The sequence below is a fragment of the Bidens hawaiensis genome, unplaced genomic scaffold (assembly GCF_021521415.1).
Source record: "Bidens hawaiensis isolate Kalapana, Puna unplaced genomic scaffold, B.hawaiensis_p1.1 tig00025623_1, whole genome shotgun sequence".
Taxonomy (NCBI): Eukaryota; Viridiplantae; Streptophyta; class Magnoliopsida; order Asterales; family Asteraceae; genus Bidens; species Bidens hawaiensis.
The window spans coordinates 75,939-98,196 of record NW_027494102.1 but is presented as its reverse complement, the minus strand read 5'-3'; the positions used below and the strand labels follow the sequence as shown (position 1 = coordinate 98,196).

The 22,258-nt window shown below is 33.3% G+C and overlaps 2 protein-coding genes and 1 pseudogene across 2 annotated transcripts; 2 read left to right on the top strand and 1 right to left on the bottom strand.

The window, feature by feature from the left end:
- Positions 1 to 1,542: 1,542 nt before the first annotated feature.
- LOC143571916 (short-chain dehydrogenase ptmH-like) lies at positions 1,543 to 2,523 on the bottom strand (annotated as a pseudogene).
- Positions 2,524 to 9,356: 6,833 nt separating this feature from the next.
- LOC143571915 (GTP-binding protein At3g49725, chloroplastic-like) lies at positions 9,357 to 13,904 on the top strand. Its single transcript, XM_077057215.1, has 13 exons — positions 9,357 to 9,724; positions 10,753 to 10,817; positions 10,883 to 10,945; positions 11,681 to 11,770; positions 11,852 to 11,964; positions 12,056 to 12,124; positions 12,210 to 12,354; positions 12,453 to 12,508; positions 12,602 to 12,652; positions 12,725 to 12,779; positions 12,865 to 12,921; positions 13,236 to 13,355; positions 13,444 to 13,904. The coding sequence occupies exons 1-13, from the start codon at positions 9,388 to 9,390 to the stop codon at positions 13,798 to 13,800; spliced, it is 1,578 nt and encodes a 525-aa protein (XP_076913330.1). The 5' UTR covers positions 9,357 to 9,387; the 3' UTR covers positions 13,801 to 13,904.
- Positions 13,905 to 19,123: 5,219 nt separating this feature from the next.
- On the top strand, positions 19,124 to 21,437 carry LOC143571914 (1-aminocyclopropane-1-carboxylate synthase 3-like). Its single transcript, XM_077057214.1, has 3 exons — positions 19,124 to 19,768; positions 19,885 to 20,045; positions 20,145 to 21,437. The coding sequence occupies exons 1-3, from the start codon at positions 19,493 to 19,495 to the stop codon at positions 21,121 to 21,123; spliced, it is 1,416 nt and encodes a 471-aa protein (XP_076913329.1). The 5' UTR covers positions 19,124 to 19,492; the 3' UTR covers positions 21,124 to 21,437.
- The last annotated feature ends 821 nt before the right edge of the window (positions 21,438 to 22,258 follow it).

Genomic DNA, 22,258 nt, shown 5'->3' with positions numbered 1-22,258 from the left:
CATGCCAAATTTGTTCATGGGGACAGATTTTCTAGTAAGATTAAGTTGGTGTTTTTGGGAAAAGGTAAGAGAGAGATGATGGGCAAAAACAAAAAAGAAAATTATGCTATGGATGATAATTTATAAAAAAAGAAAAAAAGGTAGTAGTAATGATGAGAGTATATCCACCCATTTGTAAAAACAAACCTCATTAATTTTTATTTTCATTTGTAATTTCCCTTAAAAGAGCCATAAAAATAAAAATAATCATTGTCAATTTAATTCTTTATCTTATTCTTTTGTCTGCTTTAAATGAGTCATCGCATTGTACCCTTCAATTATTCAGTCCCTCTTTGGTTATTTTTACCATACAAGGGCCAATGTGCCTCCATCACTTGACCTCTACTCTCATCTCACCCATGTATTTCAACTTTATAAAGTCTTTTAGTCTCTTCTTATCAAATCAAACACCTTAAAATAGCTTTAAATACTAACAATAATAGATAAGTAATTATGAGCATTTTATCTCATGCTTTATTTGACGATGCCTAGATAATCTTGCTAACATACTTAACTACCATAATTTAATTTTGTGAATGATTCAAAGTTACAAAAAGAGTAAAGTGTCATTTTAGTCCTTATGGTTTGGAAAATAATGTGAATTTAGTCCAAAAAGTTTATTTTTGTATATGGACCCTCCACGTATCCCAGTTCTTGCCAATTACATTCAAATCACTAACCCCGTTAAATTTTATCGTTAAGTCAGGGGTAGACGTGTCTTTTCACTCTTTCTTTATTATTACTTATTTAAGTAAACTGCGGTTTTCATCCCTTTGGTTTGTCAAAATCTACAGTTTTAGTCCAATAGTTTCAAATTTGCAATTTTCTTCCTTGTTGTTTCATTTCACTTGCAATTAAACCCGAATTTATTAACCTTGTTAAGTCTTGTCGTTAACCCATTTGTGTGCCCCTCATGTGACGATCAATTTTGTCTTTTTTCTCTCCAAATAAACCTCAACCCTAATTCGCAACCCCCTCACGTGAGGGGCTGGGGTGTATTTGGGGAAAAAGGGAAAAAATAAGGAACAAAATTGCCCCTCACGTGAAGGGCACACTGATGGGTTTAACAACCAAACTTAACGAGATTCGGGAATTCAAGTTTAATTGAAAGTGAAATGAAACCATAGGGAAGAAAATTGCAAACTTAAAATTATTGGGCTAAAACCGCAGATTTGGACAAACCACAAGGACGAAAACCGTAGTTAATTGAAATAAGTATTATAATAAAGAAATAGTGAAAAGACATGTCTACCCCTGACTTAACGATAAAATTTAACGGGGTTAGTGATTTGGATGTAATTGGCAAGAACTGGGAAACGTGAAGGGTCCATGTGAAAAAAAACTTTTTGGACTAAATTCGCATTATTTGCCAAACCACAAGGACTAAAATGGCACTTTACTCTTACAAAAATTTATAAACACTGCAACGAACACTAATGGTGTTAAGACGATAGCGCGCTAGCCACAAGCCAAAAGCATCCTTTATTTTATAACATACACCAATAAAACATGAAAAACAGCATAAACATTTAAACATCATGAAAATGATCAAACAAGCTTCTTGTCTAGGTTAAATCTTTTTGTGAAGAAAATATCTCTAACCCAAAGCGGGGAGACAGAAAGGAAGGCAAATAGAGATGTCATATGACCAAATACTATTTGTTTTGGTGGTTTCGGGGCCAAAACCTTTTTTGCTATATGTCGCGCAAACAATGTTGCATCAGTAGATTTGCCAACTTGTGAAGCTCTGACGCGCTCGGCTATTTCTTGGCTAAAATCTTTATAAAGCTCCCAATTGTTATTTGATAATTGGCTCGTGTTGTGGCTTCCTAAACTTGATCTTATAGCCCCAGGAATTACTAAAACTACAATAATTCCAAAGGGCTTTAGCTCCAACCGAAGAGTATGGGATATTGCGTGAACTGCGGCCTTGGTAGAACAATATGAACCGGCCCAAGGTGTGGGGGCTTTTCCAACCACGCTCCCAAAATTGACTATGACCCCGCTTTTTCGCGAGGCCATTGATGGCACAACTTGTTGTACCATTCTAAGTTGTCCTAATGTGTTTATTTCATAAGCTCTTTTTATCTCATCCAATGAGAGCTCGGCTAGTGGACCCGTGCTTCCTATCCCGGCATTATTGATTAATACATCTATCCTGCCATGCTTGGATAGTACTTCTTTTACAGCCAATGAAACACTTTTATCAGATAAAACATCAAGCTCTAGCGTCTCGATGTGTTCATCTTGTAGATCGGACAAGTCATCCATCCGTTGAGATATATCGGACGCAATGACATGGCAGTTTTGTTCAGCAAACGCCTTGCATTATTCATAGCCTATGCCGCCTTTAGCGCATCCCGTCACCAAAACAACCTTCCGGTTACTCATGATTATGTTAAATGCAATCTCTATGTATCATAATAATCTACTTATAGGAAGTCTTGCTATCTCCGTTGTTTATGGAATTGTTTAATGTTGGGATTGAAGAACATCCTTTGGAATTGTTTAATGTTGGGATTGAAGAATATCCTTTGGAATTGTTTAATGTTGGGATTGAAGAATATCCTTTTGAATAGGTCAAGATTGCAGGCCAAAGAATAAGTGAAACCCATTGATGTGGTCATTTTGTATTTATTTGACTAGTATAACAAAGGTGAAAACTTTATTATTAATAGTTGTAAGTGTTAAAGTTAAGGTTGGTAGTGGTACTATGTAATATGTGTGTCTTGTGAAATAATTAAAGGACCCATTGAGAATAATTGAGATGGTGAGACCACGTAAGTGTAAATTCAGGTGGGATTTTGGGAACACAAAGATCCAAACAAAATCTAATGAAACATGATAAATTACAAAATACCCATCGGGAGAACAGGTGCTATATATAAACATAAATAACTAAATCTATCTACCTATTCTAATAAAGTAAAATAATTGTAATAAATATCAGTTTATGGTTAATCCTTACAATTTTTTTCCCTCCAAAACTTATATATGTCATATATCAATGATTATTCACTTTCCTTTAACACGTCATTTATATTATATCTATAACATGATTAAATTATTTATTTTTCTTTAAACTCTCTTTATATTATATCTATACACTTTTATAAAAAAAACATTTACATGTTATACTTTTATACATTGAGAGAATATATTTCACAACATACTTGGTGAAATCCAAAAATCAACAACAAACCGTGTTTGTTAAATATTGAAAAGAATATAATGTTACCTGTTATCATTAACATATTATACTATGATTATTGATGAAAATTGTAAATAAAATAATTCTAATATGTTTTCAATTTACGAAGTGATTTTTTTTAATCATTAAGTTATAAATATATGCTTAAAAGTTGATCCATTTTTTAAAAATAAATCCATTTATCTATTGGTTTTTTTGTACATTGTCAGATAAATTTATAAATTATAAATATATAATTTAAATCTATCTATTTTTCAGTTAATTTAGTAAACTATGCATATATGTGTTAAATTGTAAAGATAGTATATACCATTCACTTTCAAATATAATAGAATATGTGTTAAATTGTAATGATAGTATATACCAATCACTTTTAAATATAAAAAAGTTTATCATGTTTAGTTTCTTAGTTTTTTTTATCAAGGATTGCTTAGGGTTTTTTGTGAAACTTAAATTTGATGTTACGGATTAAAAGTTGAGATAGATCGTTTGGTACAAATTAACTACATTTGGCTCAAATTTGTTACATGTAAAATAGGGGTAATCTGAATACTTTTAAAAATTTGAGAGTGCAAATAGATTTATCGTCAAACGTGTTACGGGTTCAAAGTTTTGACTTGAAATTGAAACACATGAAAGTTAGAATTTTAATTGTGATTGAGTTTCGAATTTATTTTTAAGGACATTTTTTGAAATATTCAAAAGATTAGAGATTTTGCACATTGAGTATTTTTCTAATAACTATTAAAATTTAAGAAAAAAGGACAAACACTTCCGACATGCCACCTCTAGACCTAACAATGCTTCTAACTTTTATCAAATTAAAAACATTTGTGTCAGCATTGACTTTTCCTTGAATAGTGATCAGAATGTTGTATGTTAATTATGTCGTACAAAATTATGCTCAAGTGAAGTAAAACATTCACAAAATTGAATGGGTTAACCTATTATTTTTTTTTTGTCAATTGGCAAAGTCGAGAAACCCCTCAAACTTATAAAAAAAATTTCATAGTGTAGCTCAAAAATATTATTCTATGAGAAATATTCTCATATAATAGATGGAGTGTTCCTGGGGATGTTTTTGCAGGTGCAGTATTTTTTTTAAGTTTATTTTTTTTTGGAAAATATCATTTTGTTATATAAATAAACTCAATTTATGTATAATAATATAAACATAGACGTAGTACATTTTTTCATATATATTATGTATTACTTTATTTGTAACTTAATTATTGTGATCATCTCGTGTGTTACACGGACTCTAAAGCTAGTAAATATATAAATAAGATCTATGCATAATGTACATGTGCGTGTATAGAAGGAGGGAGAGAGTTATCCGACTGTTTTTAGTAAAAACTTTTCATATAGAGCATTTTGCGACACGTGACGTCTTAGTTAGTAACGTAGAATTTTACAAAAGTGAGAGTGAGAAAACTCTGTTGGTAATTCCGGACCATTTTCACAAGTTGGTGAATATGTAATGACCTACGTTGACAATTGGTCAAATTGGTTTAGTTTCCTAATTGTAATATAATTATTTTGGTAATGTTTTGGTCACAAATTTAGGTTTAGATCATTGATATAGGGCTTTGGCTAGAGACTTTAGATGTTTGATCAATAAATAATTATTGTAATGAGATGAGTAAGTTTTCTCTTGCAATATAATATATTTGATCGATTTTGAAACTCTTCTATAATAATTACTCAATTGTATAAAGTTAATTAAATATAAATAACTTAAATATTTGATTGGTTAAAGTTTATATAGGAAAAAATCTGATTGATTTGAGGATTTAGTGGTTAGCGTTTTATTGGGGATTTCGATATAGTAACCTAGATTATTCAAAGAGTCGTGTGGTAACTTTCAACTTAAAAGTTATCTTGGTGATTCTTCAAAACATTTTAATCGAATAAAACTTTAAATTAAGACAAGAATTTCATATGGAATTTGTGACAAAGATGAACCATTGATTTGATCAATTGGAATGAGCGTTGTACATCTTTGCAAAAGCAGTTGGGTTTGGGTAACTCCCTTAGACGATTACAATTCAAAATTTAAATAATACTAATATGCCTCTAAAATCAAACTTTAATTATGTGACATATAATCACAAATTAATATTTCTAATGAAATTTGAATGAAGCAACATTAACGTAAATACAATTTTTCCAAACAGTCAAGGGCGGCTCTGCCCCTTAGACCCTGCTAGGGGTTGTCGCCCTAGGACCTCGCAACCGGGAGTGCTGCCCCCGGACCCCCGTTCGTTAGGGGCTTCGCCCCTAACATTATAATAGACTAAAGCAAGTGCACTCCGCACATCCCGAGCAAGCTTAATGTTTATTATGATTATATTGATGAACTAGTTAATCCAATTACACTAAAATATTAACACATTTCTAAAAACACTTGAGGCCAAATTGGTTCAAAACTTTGAGGGGGCCGGTGTTCATAAAGTTTTGGGAGAGTTTGAGGTCCGAAATACCCCACTAAGAATAATCTTAAAGTGGGTTGTCATTTAAGTATCTGCTAAGGTCATACGTACCGGGGAGGAAAAACAGGCGACAAGGGCTACAAAATCATGGACACCGCCCTCCTGACGATAAGTGAGGGACGAGTATTTGTCGTATGTATATATATATATATATATATATGTATATACTACATTACCGCTACACAAAAAAGACTCAGTGTTTGATAATTGGACGCTAGATGTTACAGGTTGTCCCATTTTATAACTACACCGCTGCATATAGCCTAAACCATAGTAGATGATGGACAGAGAGAATCTAATCTTAAAATGAATATGACATCACTCACATGTTTCAAGGCCTATGTATGACATTTCACAAGAGAGAAGTTACATTGCTAAATATCTTTTAGTAAATTATGTGTGTGTATACAGAAAGACTACAATAGTACAATATATCTTAACACAAAAAGAGAAAAACTCCAACAAAATACAATCTTTACTAGCTCCTATAAGTAACCTTTAAAATCAAAGAAACTAAGTAAAATCTTGAAAATCTATACAGGTAGATGCTAGATTTGAAGTAAATATAATAGGATAGATAAAGTACCTAAATTCCTAGGACCCATCTAGCTACAGGGCCAGAAACAAAGGGAAAGAAAGAGTGGAATTTTTTTTGAATTCCAATACACATAATTTAAAAAGTGTTGATTGGTAGGGTAAATGAATTGAAGGTGCCTTTCATGTCTGATTACTGTTAAAGTGTTGACACAATTTTGTCTTTGGAAATGTGGCTTCATTTTGCTTTGCTTTATCACCACTCTTCTTTTAGACTAAAAGAAAAGGCCAAACAAATATTGGCCCCCAAGAATGTAGTGGAAATGACAACAAATCAAATGGAATTTAAAGTCATTTGATGTAATCAATCTACAAATTTAGTAACTTTTTATGGTTTCAAATATCTAGAGGTAATAAAACACCATGTTTAAACAAGTCTATGATGATTCGTGTAAAAAAAGGAATTGATCTAGATAACATAAGATATGCACAAATATAATGTGAATTTAATTTAAAATATATGGAATATAATCCGGTTTCGATCCTCTAGAAAAACTAAACAGTAAACACGAACACCAGTCCTATGGTTGAATTTGATCTCTGATTTGCATAAGAACAAGTGAAGATATTTAAAGATAAGTGGGCATGAATGTAGGCCTAAAACTATAGTGCATAGAGAAAGCCCATATCCTAATTCTATGGGGGCTTGATTCTCTGTTAGCAGACCAACAACTATAACTGGCCCGGTGGAGTAACTAATTTACTGGTCCACTAACCAAGAGATTACGTGTTCTAGGTCCGAGACAAACAATATATGTGAATATTTGTAGTTTCTTAAAACTATTTGTCATTGACAATTTGTTGTTTATCTTGAACATCTTAATCAATAAAAATTAACTCCTACAAAAATTAAATAAGGATGCAGTGTACCTTGTGTCAACTTATGTAAGTCAACTAAGGTAGATCCTGCATTAATCAATTTGGTGCGGATTGTCTTATATAGGTTAACTCTTGATGCGGCGGATAAGTATTAATGTCCTTTACGTTAATCAACTATGGAAATTAAATGTTGACAAACAGAATTAGAATTATGTGCTTGGCCGGTATAAAGTACTATAAACATTAGAATTAAGTTTAACCCAAAATTATTACTCCGTACTACATGTGGATGTATCTTTATCACCTTGATCTAGTGAATCGTTTCTTGATCACCTTGATATAGTGAATCGTGTTTGGCTATGAGTTGCGAGGGTGCTATGCCCCTTCATGTAGACAACCTGGGCGCAAAACAACTTCAAACATGGGGTGCGATGGGAAATGGCAGAGCTTAATGCAAAGGTTCTAGGAAATGGCAGGGCTTAATGCAAAGGTTCTAGCGAGCATGTGGTGGAACAAAGTAACCTTTGGGGTGTTTCCCAACCATTAGGCTATGTGGTGTGGGGCTTTAAGGAGAGTGGCAAAATAACATGGCATGGTTTTAAAGCCATCCGCCCCGCCCGGGGGGGGGGGGGACTTTATTGAGTCAAATGTCATCGTCAATTGGTCGAATCGGTTGTTAATTTTGGTGTTTAAAAGTCACCGGAAAACTAGGTTCAACGAATAACTTTGCCGGAAAGTCGTGGTGGAGAAGATGACAACAAAATTAAGTTTCAAATAATGAAAAAAATAGCTCATACTCTTTATTTCATAATCAAAACTATTATTTACATATTCACCCCTTTTAATTTTATGTTAATTATACTTCACCTATAAGTTTTATTTCAACGTACAATTTAAAATCCTTTAAACAATTATAAAGAATTGAGTTTATATTAAAATAATTATATTAATTTTAATAAATTTTGTATTAATACATCATATAAGCATTAAGATTTAGGTTTCAAAAATTTGGGTATTACATCATATTATATTTTTGTTATACTTATTGTTATATCATTAGTCGTCATCTATAAAAATTAGCTCATATATTTCATTATTCGTTAAAGCCTACGGACATTTTTTTACGGTCCGGCCGAGGTATTTAAATCTTAAGAGACGGCCCTGAAAGACCCCAACACCATGCCATGCAAGTAATGAAGGGGGCTGGCAAAGGAAGAATGTTGACAATTGATGGGGCCCAAATCTAAAGCGGTGGGGGCTTTAAGGGGCTTTAAACCACAACGGGACTTTAAGGTTAAAGCCCCTAATTGTAGTTGCAACCGAAGGTTTAAGATGCTATGACACTTTATATCGATGAAGACAATAATAAAGTTAAAGATAAACATTGTCTTTATTACGGGGATAGCTAACTATATTATATATATCATAAAGATTGTAATTAAAAGTTGAACAATCTTTATAAGATGAATTGTAATTTCTAGATTACCTTGTTCTTATCATTCTTTTCTCGATCAGACCTTTAAATAATCGTGTTGAAAACTTCTGCTGTCATTAACAACAAAACGTTTAAACTGACGAGCAAGTACAATTGAACCAACAAGTATTATAAGAGCTTTGTTCCTCAAATCAACTTTATCGGTCCTTGGTTCAAAACATGTTCGCTAGCGATTATCATATAAGACGGAGAGTCAAGCTTTGGTTATGAAAGATTGCTTAACCACAACCATAACAACCATAACCTAATTGTTGGTTAACCGTCGGTTACGAGTTGTTTTCGGTTAATTGTCCAATGTATGTTTTTCAACGTTTTTATAGTTCTAGTTGAAAACGGTTTGTTTGGTTATGTTATGAATTATGGTAGTTCCAAGCTTAGTTATGATTATACATCGTTTAAGCGTAAATTTTAATATTTGAAACAGGAGATCAGGGTATAAATGATGAAAATAGAGGTATAAAATTTAAAAAATACAGTCGGTAACACTTTAACCATAATATAAGTATGGTACTAGTATTTTTCTCCTACGCTACGCTGCGGGTGGCAACTTTCAATAAAAAAATTAGGTTAGTAGCGCGTTGTGATGGTATTCTTGCATCCATAGAATACCCTTCACAATTTTTGCAAGTAAAAATCAACTGTAAAACTAAAACCTATGACTTAAACCGAAGGTATAAAACCTTGTAATTCACTTGTTGTGTGTTGATTGATCCAATTGGAAATCGAGTGAGTTTGAAATGTTTAGGGCTTCAAGACTCAATATCCTCACACAGAAATCAATCACAATCACAATCACCCACCCTTGGCTTTCACTTTCAATTTCACGACACAAACACGACCAACCAGACGCCGATGCTACACAACACCCAGACGCAGACGCCCCTCAGAGGTTATTCGTGGTCCAACCTCGTTTTCGACCCGACAACGTGTTGAAAGTAAAGCTGGATGAAGCTCTTAATCTCGCCAATTCGCTTGAACAACAGCGAGATGGGTTTTACGACACCCAATTCTCCCACAAAGAATCCCCTCCACATGTTGTTGTGCAGAACCCGGCTTATCGAATCACTCGGGCAGGTAACTTTTAATATTGATATGTTAGTTTCTTGTATCCGGGCCGAATTCACGTTGGCTCGCAGCTGCACCACTTGAGTTTACCAATCACCACGTCATTTTAAAAATGTTTTTTTTAATCACAGGGGGTGTTTGGCCTAGCTTTTATTTTCTAGCTTATGCTTATATTTTAAACTAGCTTATAGCTTATTTCCTATTTTTCTATTAAGCTATTTTCAAGTGTTTGGATTAGCTTATATTCTACAAGTTGATTATGCGTCTTAATAAGTTGTTAAATCCACTATTCTTTAATTTGTTACAGTAATAAGTTGCTTCATAATAACTATGAAGTGTGTCGTACACGGAACCTCTTCAACTCCTAGGTCCCAAAGCTTCGTTTTTAGTAGGATTGGCTTTGCTATTCAAAAGGGGTAGTGGCGCAGCTTGTTGCCCGTTTGCCTGCCACTTTATTGTAATCGTTTTCTAGAAATGGAAGTTATAAAATATCATTAAAAATAATAATAATAATAATAATTACTTATCCACCACCATTTGAGGGCAAATTAGTAACTTACACCCTTACACAAATAAGCTTCTTTAAATAAGCTAAAAACCCATCTTCGTATAAGCTTCTTCAAATTAGCTTATATAAGCTTATAAGCATAAGCTTAAAAAGCTAAACCAAACACCAAGAAAAGCTTATTTTGTAAAAAAAAGCTATAAGCCTTATTAAAAAAGCTAGGCCAAACACCCCCCTTAATCATAACCTATACTGGTGTCAACAATATTTTTGAGCGTTTACTTTTTTGGGTTTATTGTTATTGTGCGATACCAACCGAATTCTTGTCGCTGCGCCTAGTTGAGTTTAAATTACTTGTGAAGGTCAAATTTGTTGCTATTAATCAATCTGTGATTTGCATTGTTATATGTATGTGTACTTTAGTTTATGTTGGTTGTGAATTTTGATGGTCAAATGTGTAATGTTTGACCTATAAAGTCAAAAAAGAATTGAGCTTTTGTTAAAAGTGAGGAGTTTGGTCTTGGTGATGCAGATACTTACTTTGGACCAGGGACTGTGGACATTATTAAATGCCATTTGAATGCCCAAGATTCACAAGTAAAGTCTTTTCATTTTTCATTTTTTACTTTTTTTAGGATTGAATAAATGTATTTTTGTGACAGGGTGGAGTAGATGCTGTATTTGTCAATGGGATGCTAACTGGAGTTCAACAGAGAAACTTAGAGGTAAGCAGTAAATCATGCATTTCGTTTACCTTGCTACATTCAAAGGAAAAGTTATATCACATAAACATCCAGATTCCAGAATCTTTGTACTTGAGCTAATAAATAGTAACCTTAGTTGAAGCCTTGGACATAGGTGAACCCGAACCATGTTATATTATTTTGTCATTCTTATGGCATGTGCCTCCGTTCCTATATCAATTCTTGACTGAGAAAAATATTATTGTCTCCCAGGAATAAAAGCACTAGCACTTTGGTTTTTTATTCACAACCGAGTTTAAAAGCCCCTTTAAATTTATAAACAAATAAACTTAAAAGAGCCAAGTTTATTAGTATATTATTTAGTATGTTAATCGGTTAAGTTAGTTTGATTTAATTGCATGTTTATTTAATAATCAAGAAAGAGTTGTGATATGAGTTTGATCATAATAAGGTTTTATAGTTTAAAAGTAATTGTGCTATATGTCGTAAAGTATCAATATGCAAAAAAGAAAACTGGGTTGGGCGGGCCATGTTCAGGGCAACCTGCGAATAAGCATGTTGTGCTCGGGTACACATACCAGCCATGATTTTTGGGCCCGTTTCGTGCTTTAGTTTATGTCAAAATTTGAGGTTTGACTCATCAACCTAGAACACAACCATTTAACAACCATATCAAATACCATGTTAATCTCTTCATTATACAAATTAGTTAAATGCAAAATTTTGTTTTGCTAAATTGTTATAATATGATGTCAGCGTGCATGGGGGAAAGCCGTTCTAGATCGTGTTGGTCTAATCATCGAGATATTTCATGCTCACGCTCAAACAAAAGAAGCAAAGCTACAGGTTTGCAACTCAATATTCATCAAACATTCTCCTTAATGATATTTTTAAATATTAATAGTTTTTTATTATTTGACCTTAAAGGCCGAGTTAGCTGCACTTATGTACAAAAGAACCAGATTGGTTCGCGTACGTGGTAGTGGCGGGCGTTTAACATTCGGTGCTGCTGGTGAAGCCGAAGTTGTTAGCGCCAAAGGGTACATAAAATTATATAATGCATGATACTTTTTCAAATTAAAAATTTCAAACGATTTATTTAAATTTAAAATATTTGATATAAATTTACAGGAGAGGTAGTGGTGGACGCGGGTTCATTAGTGGGGCCGGAGAAACTGAACTTCAACTTCAACGAAGAAGGTCTTAATCCCTAATAGATTATCGTGCTATTATTATAGTTTTTGATTATTAATGTAACAATTAAATAATGGAAATGTAAATTTAGAATCATAGAACGGAAAAATCAATTATTGTTGGAAATACAAGACGTACGTCGAACCAGAGCGCTCCAGCGCACTGCACGCAAAAGGTATGGAGGTAAACACGGTCAGCACATGCCGACAGTTGCGATTGTTGGTTACACAAACGCGGTATGTGTGTTTCACAAATAAATTAATATTAATATAGTATATCTAAACTAATTCACCAATTAAAATATGTTAACATGTATTTTATAAATCTTTTCTAGGGGAAATCTACATTAGTTGGTGCACTTTCAGACACCAATCTCTTTTGTGATAATCGGTATAATGGTTTGTTTTTTTTTTTAATGTTTATACCTTTATTTATTTTAATATGTGTAACTACGTTTTTGTCCATGTTTAACATGAAATGCAGGATGTTCGCAACGGTTGATACAAAAGTACGACATGTTATTCTCCCATCAGGGTAAATATAGATTTTTATTTAGATTTATGTTTTTAGATAATCAAGATAATGGGTAATTTATAATTGTTATAGGAAGAAGGTGCTTCTTAGTGACACTGTTGGGTTTATATCAGACTTACCTGTGCAGGTAGTTCAGATTTATTGTTTTTGTTTATAATAAAGTTAAATCATAGCTATTCTCGTTTATTATTATTTGACTAATAATGTTACAGTTAGTCGAAGCGTTTCATGCTACATTGGAGGAAGTTGTTGAAGCCGATCTTCTTGTGGTATGAAATTCTTTTTACGGTGTAAATTAGCCATGTCAGTCGTGAGCTATTCGAGATCGGCTTTGCTAAAAGCTCAAATCGAGCCGAACTTATATAAGCTCAAGCTCAAGCCTAAATATAAGCCTGCTTAATAAACGGGCCCAAAACGAATCTATTATTTATTTAACTTTTATTTGATGTATTAAATTTATATCTATATAATAATAATTTTGTGTTTTGTTTTTATCTTATAACTGTGAGAATCTGTCATAAAAAAATGTCACGGCCCCCAACAGTAATTACTTGAATATTTAAAATTTTAATACTTGATGCAGCATGTATTAGACTCGAGTGCACCTAACCGTGACGAACAACGAGAGTCCGTGTTGGAAGTTCTCCAACAAATTGGCGTGTCTAACGAGAAGCTTGAGAACATGATTGAAGTTGGGAACAAGGTGTTAAAACTCAAAAGTCCACTTTACCCTTCCACCCTCATAAATCTTGCACATTCACGTAACATTGTTTTGTAATTTTTTTCGTCAGATCGATCTTTACAACGATCAGACAATTGTGATGGAAGAAGAAGACTTGGATAGTTGGCTTTCTACGGGAGATGAGGTGAAGTGGGATGATGCTAGTGCATCATTTGTAGGATGGAAGGCATTTGAGGAACAACCAAAAGACGTTTCTACCCTCTCGGGTGAAGTTAAAAGTGATTTGAAATCTCGACATGATTTTAACCCGCATGTTAAAACATCGGGTATCACTAGAGTTGGCTTACAAGAGTTGTTGGAACTCATTGATAACAAGTTGAAAACCGATAATGTGGTGGAGAGAGGTGTGTTTGACCGAAAATGGCGACCGCCAAAAAAGCAGGATACGGGCATTGTAGTTGGATAGCTTTATTGTTTCTTAATAGATCATGATGAAGTCAGTAAGTGTATGCTAATTTTGTCAAGGTTCAAGTTTTCTGTTGAGATATATTGACTTGTTTTACTTCTATACCACAAGACAATTTTTAAAAATCTTGTTAAATGAAGTTCCAACATTTTACATGAAATCACTTTGAAAAATTAATATTAGTGTAATTGTCACTAGCAGTGCATTAAATGTCTCATGTTGATGGATCTTGAAATTGAAATGACCAGTTTGCAAAGTTTGTTGAGTAGTTATTGGCATGTGCATGTATAGGAGGCATCAAAGTTAAATTAGGGTGGGAAACTGAAACGAAATCCAAATTGACAATCGCTGTATGGAAATTGCAGTTTGGTTTCGGTTCTCAGACTCTGCTAATAATTTTGTTATTGGTGAGATTTTTACTAGGTCCGTATATTTGCTGTTGCAGTTTGGATTTGGGTATGCCTCGTTTCAAAAATGAATCAAACCGAATCGCACCGAATAAATGTTTGTTGTTGGAGTTTGAGCCAAAGATTCAAATCTTCAATAAAGAGTGTTGTCTGGGTTTAGCGACTGAATAAATGTTGTTTTAAATACTTTGAATTTTTATATGTTAATCAATCGAACCCATATTATTGCACAACTACAACTCGGGTACATAAACAAATCCGACTTACCCGGCGAGTTATGCGACATGTCCGATGCAACGCGCTGGATAAAACACTAGTTCTAACTAAAACATAATTTTATTTGTTTCATAAAACATTTCCCGTTGCCAAGAAAGAAATTATGATTTAACGAAATTGTGATTTGACAACATAATTTATTACCGGACAAACTATATTCTCGTTTCCTACATTAGGCTATGCGTAGTGGAGGGGCTACAAATGGGGGCGAATTGCGACACGTGGTGTAATGGTGTTGTAGCCTACACACACACACACATATATATATATATCTCACAATCAATTATAATAATAATATAATTATAAGGAAGCAGGTGAGAAGAAGTTGCCCCTCCCCCCTTATCGCCCCACAAATCGCTTGGGGGGGGGGGTGTTGTCGCCGGGTGTCGCCGGAAACCGCCCCAAGTTGGCACCCATTACGGATAGTCTTATCGTATATTAAGTTCTATTTTAACTACTTACTTTTTAAATTAAGTTCAAACACCAACTGTTTATACACTTAAAAATACAACCAATCGATCACAAATCAATAAATAAATCATATAATATGTACTTATTATTTCAAAGATTAGTTAGAGTCAAATGTCTTATTGAAGCAACCTCTTTATGAATAATCTCTCATATCCTATTTATAGTTTTGCTATAGAATAGTTTACCGGTTATGATTGTTAATTTGTTGTTGTTGTTGTTAGAAGAACTATATTAAGTTGTCGTCGTAACCTCAATTTGAAATACTCCACATACCCTATCAATTAATAGTTTTGCTGCAAGTGTGATTTTACTGGGTAAGACTGTAGTTGTAGAAGATCTCGTTCTTAACCTTGAAATTAGTTACAAATACTTCCATTCTCGAATTCGATCTATTACTAGGATTTTGTTAACTACCATGAGGGATGAATTTCTTAGTCTCTTTCTGTTTAAAAAATAAGACAAAATAGAAAGACCCTAGTTACCAAAACTCCACACAAGGGTGACATGTTTCCAAACTCATAAACAGTAGCAACAAAAAAATTTAGTGTCAAATTTGGAAGCTGGAAACATGTAACAAGCTTAATTGTTTTAACTAGAGACAAACTTCAAAATTGCCCCCTCGACATAATGAATTTGTTGGCCCATAAATTAGCTGTCCATTGGGTTACTTAGGGCCCATTTTTCATTCAATCCAATACATACAATTCTGAATTGGAACATGGAAACGTGACTGGCTCGGTCCTAGTTAACTTTAATGACACAAGATGCTTGAATGCATACAAAAATTCAAACCATTTATAAGAAATAAAATTCATTTGGACCATTAGAAATATATGGCATATATAACATTCATTGGAAGACCATTAGGGGTGGTGTATAAGTGGTATATTAAGCACCTAATTTCCTTTTAGAAGATATCTCATGCTATAATTTTAATATCACTTGATTCTTTACCATAACCTATTGAAGGTCACATGCTATTCATCGTATTCAAGTATTCGATTAGACGTGATGGATAACGAGCGGTTCTTTGTGTATAAGGTATCAACTTGTAGTAAAAGAATCCCCACACACAACATAGTTTGTCGTTGGTGAACCTACTTGAAGTGGATCTTTTGTATAGATTCCTTAAATTATAGACAAACAAAAACCAAGGGGCCTAAATGGATGATTGATAGGAAACAAATGGTCAAGACTATGTCTTCTGGAGGAAGGAAATGCTAACATGGAAAGTCTTGTGCATGTCAACATTGCCAATCGATTTTTGTTTCTTGCTGTTTAAGGAAATGGTCCCTCGGATATATATGGTCTTCATCGATATTTAAATACGTATATATATATCTCCAAATACATGTTTGTTTACATGTAAAACTGATTTTTTTTTAAAAAACAGAAGCATTATTTTTTTTCAATTTTTTCAAGAAAATACTATATATATACAATGGAATATAAAAAAATAAACAGAGAAATACAAAAAATCATTATTGATTTTCCAGATACATTAAACTAGGTTTTTTTTATACTACAAGTGTATATATAAGTAGACAAGTTAAACTGAGAGAACATTACACTGTCTGGATACTAATTAAAATATTTTGACTGCACATGTTAGTTTCAAATATTTAATATACTACTACTGGTTGTTAAATCAATAAAAAGTCAATATTTGAGAGTAATTTGTTTTCCTACCTAGGAAGAGAAATCAATTTATCTCTATATATTATATGATACGAATTCTATTATTTATATTTTAATAATAGACAAAAACATACAAGAACGAGATCATGTTTCAGCCCATACAGCATTAAATGTCTGTGAGGAGAATTAGATGTTATTATTGTTGCATCCAAACGACAAAAAAAAAATATATCTGATATATATATTGTATATATGTACAGTACACGTAATATATATGCAGGTTGTTATAAAAGAAAAGATTTCTTTGTAACACATCATTGTTTCCTGATATAATATGTTACAAACGTAATATATATTTTAATTTAAAAGCGAACACTCAATTTTAAAAATGTATACCAAAAATCAATATGTTATTTTAAAAACCCTTTCTAACAAATGCTTTCACTACTCTACTTTTCATCAATAATTTCCTATAATTTCTATACATGGCTGTAAAATATGTATAATTTCTTTTCTTTTCTTTATTATTATTATTATTATTATTATTATTTATTTTTTTTATTTTTACAATAAGTGTAGTACAAATCTAGAGGTTGAATTTGTTAAAAAATTCATAAGGATATAAAATGTGTATGAAAGACAAGAACATGCATGAAACGGGATAACATGAAATGCAAATATAAACAATTACATGTGGTAGATTTTATTTTTTCAAGTTTCAATAACAAAATATGTTTAGTGACTTTTTAATCTCAAATATACCAATATACTTTTGGAAGTATTTAAAGAACCAGTGCTCTCGCGACACCCTAATGATTTTCTCGAGGAAAGGTCGTCGGTTCAAATCTTGTTTGTGATAAAATGTCATACTCAAGCCAAGGTTTTACCATAATAAATCTGCAGACGGTATGTTTCCATGGAATTGATGACGGGCTATACTACGAAATCAAAAATAATGAGTGATCATGTGAGGTCAAACCTGTTGGTTAAGAAAACGTATATGTTATTTAACTAATGTTCCAACTTTATAGATCCTATTTAATTTACTAATTAGGGAATCTTTGTTGATCATATTTAAATATTGATTAATCATATACTGTTAGATGTTTAGTTTAACGTAAAAAAATGATTCTAAATCAGTTGGCAAATATCAATGGGCGGAATAATTCTTTCTGTTATTTTATTTTGCAATTTATTATCAACTCACAATGATATCAACCGAATTTGCGTTAAGTTACCGTCATAATGCTCGGGTTTTACCAACGTTGGGCTTTTGCCAGCTGCCACGGCGCAATGTGCCGGATAAAACAACTAGTTTGAACCAATGGCAAATGTGGAAAACATTATTATGATACCTTAAGACAAATCCTAAGCTCTAATCTAAGTTCGATCTATGTCTAATGTCGGATAACACTTAAATGACTCGTTGTAAAAGTTTTCAAGACTTCCTCAAGACGATATCCAACTCCACCTTTCAAGCTTATTTGACAAGAAGATATTGCAAGGCGAGGAAAGCAAGAAATGAAGAAGGCATTGAGTCAACGGCGCCAAAACTGCAAATTAAAGATGAAGTCTACGTGACAACAACGAATAATGATGAATGCATATTATCAAATAAAATGTATTGTTGTTTTTGTTTTTCTATATCATCAAATAAAAATAAACAAATCCCTTATATTACGAGATTTTGTCACTTTATATTATCGCTTTTCGTACCAAAAAATCAGCTAAAAAGTGAAAACGATCAATGTTTCAAATTTGGAAGTGATTAGTGTTTGACAAAATGGTGAAACATTGATCAAATTGTAATTTCATTTCTATTTCTACTTCAATAAATCAAGTAAGAGGTTAAGTGGCCGACATAAGTAAAGAAAATGGGCCATGGAAAGGAGGAGGCAGCTGGTTGACCATTTCACGATGAAGGGTCCCGGCTTGCATGCCTTTTAACCTCTTGTCGATCGGTAATAGTTTTTAAGGAAGAAAACACTCTTTTTATGTATAGTTTTCATGTTTTTAGGAAAAATAAAATGATTTGTGTATAAATCGAACAAAAGCCTTTTTATAATTACCAAAGTATTTTTATATGAAATGTTTTTTTAGTTATCTTTTTGTATAGATCACATATATACTCTCATAGTCACACTAAATATTTTGAGCGAAACAATTTTGTCGTGAGAATCTGCATAAAAAATATGGTAAAAACAAAATTACGTGTTGAAACTAAAACAGTTAATAAATTAGACATGTTTATGTAATGCTTACTTTAAAAAAATTGTAACTTATGTTGTTGAAGTAAATGTGTAGGGATAACAAATAAAATTACGTGTTGAAATTAAAACAATTAATAAATTATAATAAACTAAAGTTACTAGCTAGTTTGCAAAACTAGGCTTAGTTAATAAGTACAAATTTTAATTTGTCACATCAAAACATTAGTTGGTTAACATCAAAGTTGAGTTAATAATTTTTATGACCGGTATCATGACATACATAGAACATGTCTAGTACTAAATAAAAATAAAAACTTTATATAGAAGTTTAGGCCATATGTTATTACTCGGGCCCTATCTATTGATTATATACCATCATTATTATTATTATTATTATTATTATTATTATTATTATTATTATTATTATTATATCTAGTTTTGTAATTTGGATATCAAATTACAATATATATAAAATTATGCATAATTGTTTTGGACATATCCCGGGAGAAGAGGATCTGACTTGGCATTCTCTTTACAGCTTGTATGCTCTATATATATTCCTTCCAATCACACCAACATAATCACTCACTCCTCAATATTTCTTCCAAATCACCTGCAGTTTTAGCAAATCTTCTCTGCTAGCACTACTTAATTTCTTTAATATATATATTCAAAACCCGGCAAGAAAATATGTTGTCAGCAAAGGTTACATGCAACTCTCACGGACAGGATTCCTCCTACTTCCTGGGATGGGAAGAGTACGAGAAGAATCCCTACGACGAGGTTAAGAACCCCAACGGTATCATCCAAATGGGTCTCGCTGAAAACCAACTCTCTTTCGACCTTCTTGAATCTTGGCTCGAGAACAACCCGCAGCCTGTGGCGTTCAAGGACCATAATAATCAATCCATCTTCAAAGAACTTGCTCTCTTTCAAGATTATCATGGTCTACCTGCCTTCAAAAATGTAAGCATTTATCGTGTTACAAACATATATATGTTTCTTTGTATATAAAATACCAATTATTTCTTTTGATTTTGTGTTTGTGTAATTAATTAACAAATTGTGATATGTTTTTACAGGCTCTAGTCAAGTTTATGTCCGAGATAAGAGGAAACACTGTTAGTTTCGACGCGAACAACCTTGTACTCACTGCGGGTGCAACCTCCGCAAACGAAACATTAATGTTTTGTCTCGCTAATCCAGGAGACGCGTTTCTTATTCCAACACCGTATTACCCAGGGTATGTAGAGATTTTTAATTATGTGAATCGTGACAGCAAGACCACTCTTAGTATTTATTATTATTTTAATTAATTTAACGCGTTAAATTATTAATATAGGTTTGATAGAGATCTTAAATGGAGAACCGGAGCTGAAATAGTACCAATTCATTGTTCAAGCTCAAATGGTTTCAGAATTACCAAATATGCCCTTGAAGAAGCATACAAACAAGCAGAAAAACAAAACCTTAAAGTCAAAGGAATCTTGGTCACAAACCCTTCTAACCCATTAGGCACGTCTCTAAGCTTGCATGAACTCGACCTCCTCGTCAACTTTATCACCTTAAAAAACATCCACCTTATTAGCGACGAGATTTATTCTGGTACTGTCTTTAGCTCTCCATGCTTCACTAGCATCATGGAGGTCCTAAAAGACCGAAACCTCATGAACACCGAAATCGCAAAACGTGTCCACATTGTGTATAGCCTCTCCAAAGATCTTGGACTCCCGGGTTTCCGAATTGGAGCTATTTATTCCAATGATGAGCGTGTTGTGTCTGCTGCGACGAAAATGTCCAGTTTCGGATTAATTTCGTCGCAGACACAACACCTTCTGTCAGAAATCCTTTCTGACAAGAAGTTTACAAAAACATATCTATCCGAGAACCGGAGAAGGTTAAAGGAAAGGCATGAAATGATGGTGAATGGGCTTCAAAAGATTGGGATCCGGTGTCTTCAAAGCAATGCCGGTTTGTTTTGTTGGGTGGATATGCGACATCTTTTGAGCTCAAACACTTTCGAAGGTGAAATAGAGCTTTGGAAGAAGATTGTTTATGAAGTCGGGTTGAACATCTCGCCCGGTTCATCGTGCCATTGCAGTGAACCAGGTTGGTTTAGGGTTTGCTTCGCAAACATGTCGGAGGAAACCCTAAATCTTGCCATGCAACGAGTGCAATCTTTTGTAGAGTCGATAGCTAAGAAAAATATGCAGACTCGTCACCAGCAGTTATTAAGCAGAAATTCAAGAAGATCAAAGTCCCTACCTAAATGGGTTTTTGAACTATCGTTTCAAAGGGAAATTTCCGCCGATGAACGTTAGTGGCCGGGACGGATGGCGATTAATTAAGCGATATACAATTTAATTAATGTTTTTGTTAGTTTTTCAATATATTTCATGTATATTGATGTTTTTATTCTTGAATGAAGAGAGTGCACTCAATCCTTGTGGATTAGCAGTGACCTATATATGTTTCTTCCTTTGTAAACTCATTGAGTAATTATAATGAAACTTATTTTTCAATTATTCTTAAGAATTTTCTTATCCCTACCATGGACTTTATACAATGATGAATGCTGATTACAATATTTGAGTGTTAACTTCTTTGAAAATCATTACATATATTTTTAAATGATACTTTTAGGTTAGACATTATTATTTTATTATAAAACTCAATCAAATATTCCAAAATTATGAAAATGTTTGGTTTCACAACATATCATTTGACTTGCCAAAAATACCACCTTTTATAACTAGAAAAGGATACATAATTCCATCTATACGTACTACTTTACCTTAACCATAAATTTGAATAAACCCAAGACCCCACAATCCCTTTGTTAAACTGGTCAAGAAAGGTAAAAGCATATTAAGAGTTAATTAGTGGTTGCTTGCATGAAATACGCAGGCTACAAATGTACCGGTTTAGTTTTGTTATTAGACACCATGAAATATAACCATAACCGATTTAATTAAAGATTTAATAAAGGTAAAAGCTAACTAATGATTGAAAGGTGCCCGACCATATCTACCTAATTAGGCAACATATGGACCCGCGAACACAACTTTCACGGCTAGATCGTCCATTGCCCACCCTTTCCTTTAATGTCCGTCGACACTCCAATATGGAGGATCTTACGATTATATGTAAGTTCTTAACTTGTTTTAATCTTTTAAACCTTTTTTAAAAGTAATATGATTGGTTGTTGACAATTTATAGAGTAATATGAAGAGGTGGGTCCCAGCAGAGCCCAGTTGGACCCGCAAGACTCACCTTGAAGAGGGACGTCTGCGCAAGGACCAACTGCTTCCGCAGGACCCACCATGCTCAGAGAAGAAGACCTTACGCGCAGTACGCCAGCTGTTCCCGCAGGGAAAGCCTCCCAATGGTGAAGTACCCCGCTTGTTCCCGCAGCTGCGGATACAAGCCATCAGGGAAGGCTACCCGCACTGATAG

Coding starts and splice junctions, on each gene's coding strand:
- LOC143571915 (XM_077057215.1), top strand. CDS start 9,388: ATGTTTAGGGCTTCAAGACTCAATATCCTCACACAGAAATCAATCACA. Junction 12,355..12,452: donor TTGTTGGTTACACAAACGCG/GTATGTGTGTTT, acceptor AATCTTTTCTAG/GGGAAATCTACATTAGTTGG. Junction 12,780..12,864: donor TATCAGACTTACCTGTGCAG/GTAGTTCAGATT, acceptor ATAATGTTACAG/TTAGTCGAAGCGTTTCATGC.
- LOC143571914 (XM_077057214.1), top strand. CDS start 19,493: ATGTTGTCAGCAAAGGTTACATGCAACTCTCACGGACAGGATTCCTCC. Junction 19,769..19,884: donor GTCTACCTGCCTTCAAAAAT/GTAAGCATTTAT, acceptor ATGTTTTTACAG/GCTCTAGTCAAGTTTATGTC. Junction 20,046..20,144: donor CCAACACCGTATTACCCAGG/GTATGTAGAGAT, acceptor TTATTAATATAG/GTTTGATAGAGATCTTAAAT.